Source organism: Haliotis rufescens, unplaced genomic scaffold, assembly GCF_023055435.1.
Source record: "Haliotis rufescens isolate VD_foot unplaced genomic scaffold, xgHalRufe1.0.p SCAF_5, whole genome shotgun sequence".
NCBI classification, from domain to species: domain Eukaryota; kingdom Metazoa; phylum Mollusca; class Gastropoda; order Lepetellida; family Haliotidae; genus Haliotis; species Haliotis rufescens.
The window spans coordinates 47,121,358-47,123,499 of record NW_025964223.1 but is presented as its reverse complement, the minus strand read 5'-3'; the positions used below and the strand labels follow the sequence as shown (position 1 = coordinate 47,123,499).

General features: G+C 42.5%; 1 protein-coding gene across 1 annotated transcript; it reads right to left on the bottom strand.

Annotated features, from left to right (window-relative positions):
- Nucleotides 1–759: 759 nt before the first annotated feature.
- LOC124137141 (membrane-associated tyrosine- and threonine-specific cdc2-inhibitory kinase-like) lies at nt 760–2,142 on the bottom strand. Its single transcript, XM_046503326.2, has one exon. It carries the CDS (start codon nt 2,040–2,042, stop codon nt 1,122–1,124), a length of 921 nt encoding a protein of 306 aa, XP_046359282.2. The 5' UTR covers nt 2,043–2,142; the 3' UTR covers nt 760–1,121.

The following is a 2,142-nucleotide window of genomic DNA, read 5'->3' as shown; positions in this document are numbered from 1 at the left end:
CATACCTATAGGACTACTGATGTAAAATTTCGTCATAATTAATTGACAGTACCCCTATATTTGGCACGGGAGTATTCGTAGTCAAGTGAGGTATTGAAACAGTATCTTTGTGTTTGACAAACCAGTCAGTATGAGAGGTGAGGTGACATGTTGTTTAATGTTGCGTTTAAGATTATTTTACTTTAGGTTATAGTGTATGCGTGACTGCTCGTATTGATCCGCATTGATTTTATAGTGCCAGCCCACTGAGATACCATGCTGCAGTTTAAGATGGATACAGCACTCAGACACTAATTATACTGACTCCGAGTCGCCAGTCCCTGTTCAATCTCCTTAATGCCGAGCACCGCGTAGGGTAACAACAAGTATATTAATCTTTTAGCGTATTTTGGTATGACGCAGCCAGGGAATCGAATCACCGACATTCCGCGGTCCGAGCAGACGCTCCACATATTATACATATACACCACGGAGGCGGTTCCAGGCAGTATGTGTGTACCGTTATATCAACACACTGACGTACCCTGACTGCCGACATGGTTATGTCTACTACAACTGTTTATGTCTAACTCTTCCTCCACGTGTACACATCCAGACATGGCGCTCTCACATCTGATTCATTTGCCGATCTCAACAAACTTCCCTTGCCGTAGTACCAAATTAACTACACACGATGTATGTTATTCTAAAACCAAGGGGGATGTTCGTCCATTAAGGAAATACACACGGAGACACCAATTACAAAAACAAACACTTACATTCAGGAAGATATTGTATCCGGTATCGGGTCTTACTGACATTAGTACATATGAGAAAAGTTTTTAGCCATATGCCCATACATATGCTACCATATGCTTCATACTGTCCACATGAAATATGCTCACAAACATGACAAATTAAATACACGACCGGTTATGTAATATGTATGGATTCATGTGCTCAAACACAATTCCCATTTAAGTTAAATATGGGAAGGCCCGGAGAGAATACATGCATACAGGTATACGATCGATCACTCACGCTAAATTGAAACCCGCTAATCAATCTTTGAGTGTGTCATGCTGTGTTTGTATTTCACATGATATACAAATAAACCGTGTCACAGCTGCTGGGATGTTACTCTACTGAATATGTCCATTTGAAATACGGCACGTGGTGTTATCGTCTTTGTCGGAAGATATCGCACATGCAAATAATTCATACAGCTTCTCCAACACAGTGCAAATAGTGTACCGATCGCTAGGCGTCTTCTTCAACATCGAGATAACCAAATCTCGGTTAAGTTGACCTCGTATATATCGCTTGATCTCAGTTTCAACAATGCTGTCTGGGGCTGTGAACATAGGATATCCGTGAGCGTGGGGTTCGAGGACTTTCCGCCCTTTGAACTCTGTCACGTGACGCGAGTACATTACGAAATACAACATGCCAAGTGAAAATATGTCACAAGCTAAAGTATATAATCCAGACGTGACCTCTGGTGCCATGTACATCATTGGTCCGTCATCTGATGCTGGGGGATCGTTATCACATCGCTGTCCAACCACACCACCCTTATCACAATACCTGGCCAAACCGAAGTCACAAATCTTGCATGTTGGAATTCCAAACTTGCCAGGCGATAGCAACACGTTATCTGGTTTAATGTCACGGTGAACTATATTATATCGGTGGATGTGCTGCAGGCCTCTCGCTGTGTCAAACATAAAATACAGGAGTGCCTGGTCAGACACGTCGTTCCTTATGATGTAGTCATTCAATGTTCCAAGAGAACAAAATTCCAACACGATATAGAGTTTGAACTCACGTTTGAAACATTCAATGAATCTGACGATATTTCTATGGTAAGGCAGCTGTTCGTGGATGTTAACCTCCCTGTGTAAGGAGTCCAAGCCGTTGGGACTTTTTCCTCGGTAGATTTCTTTAAGTGCATATGCTTTGGCGTCGGTCTTGCTTTTTATTTTATAAACAACACCAAAACACCCACCTCCAAGTCTCGTGGAGACACGATATCCTGTTATCCTCGTGGAAGTATTTCCCATATTCACTCACACAGTCCATGCATGTTCGCCTTACAGCTGTTGCAATGACATTGTTGTCTCACGCCTGCGTTTTGTTTAATGCACTTCGACCGGCTCTCAG

Coding starts and splice junctions, on each gene's coding strand:
- LOC124137141 (XM_046503326.2), bottom strand. CDS start 2,042: ATGGGAAATACTTCCACGAGGATAACAGGATATCGTGTCTCCACGAGA.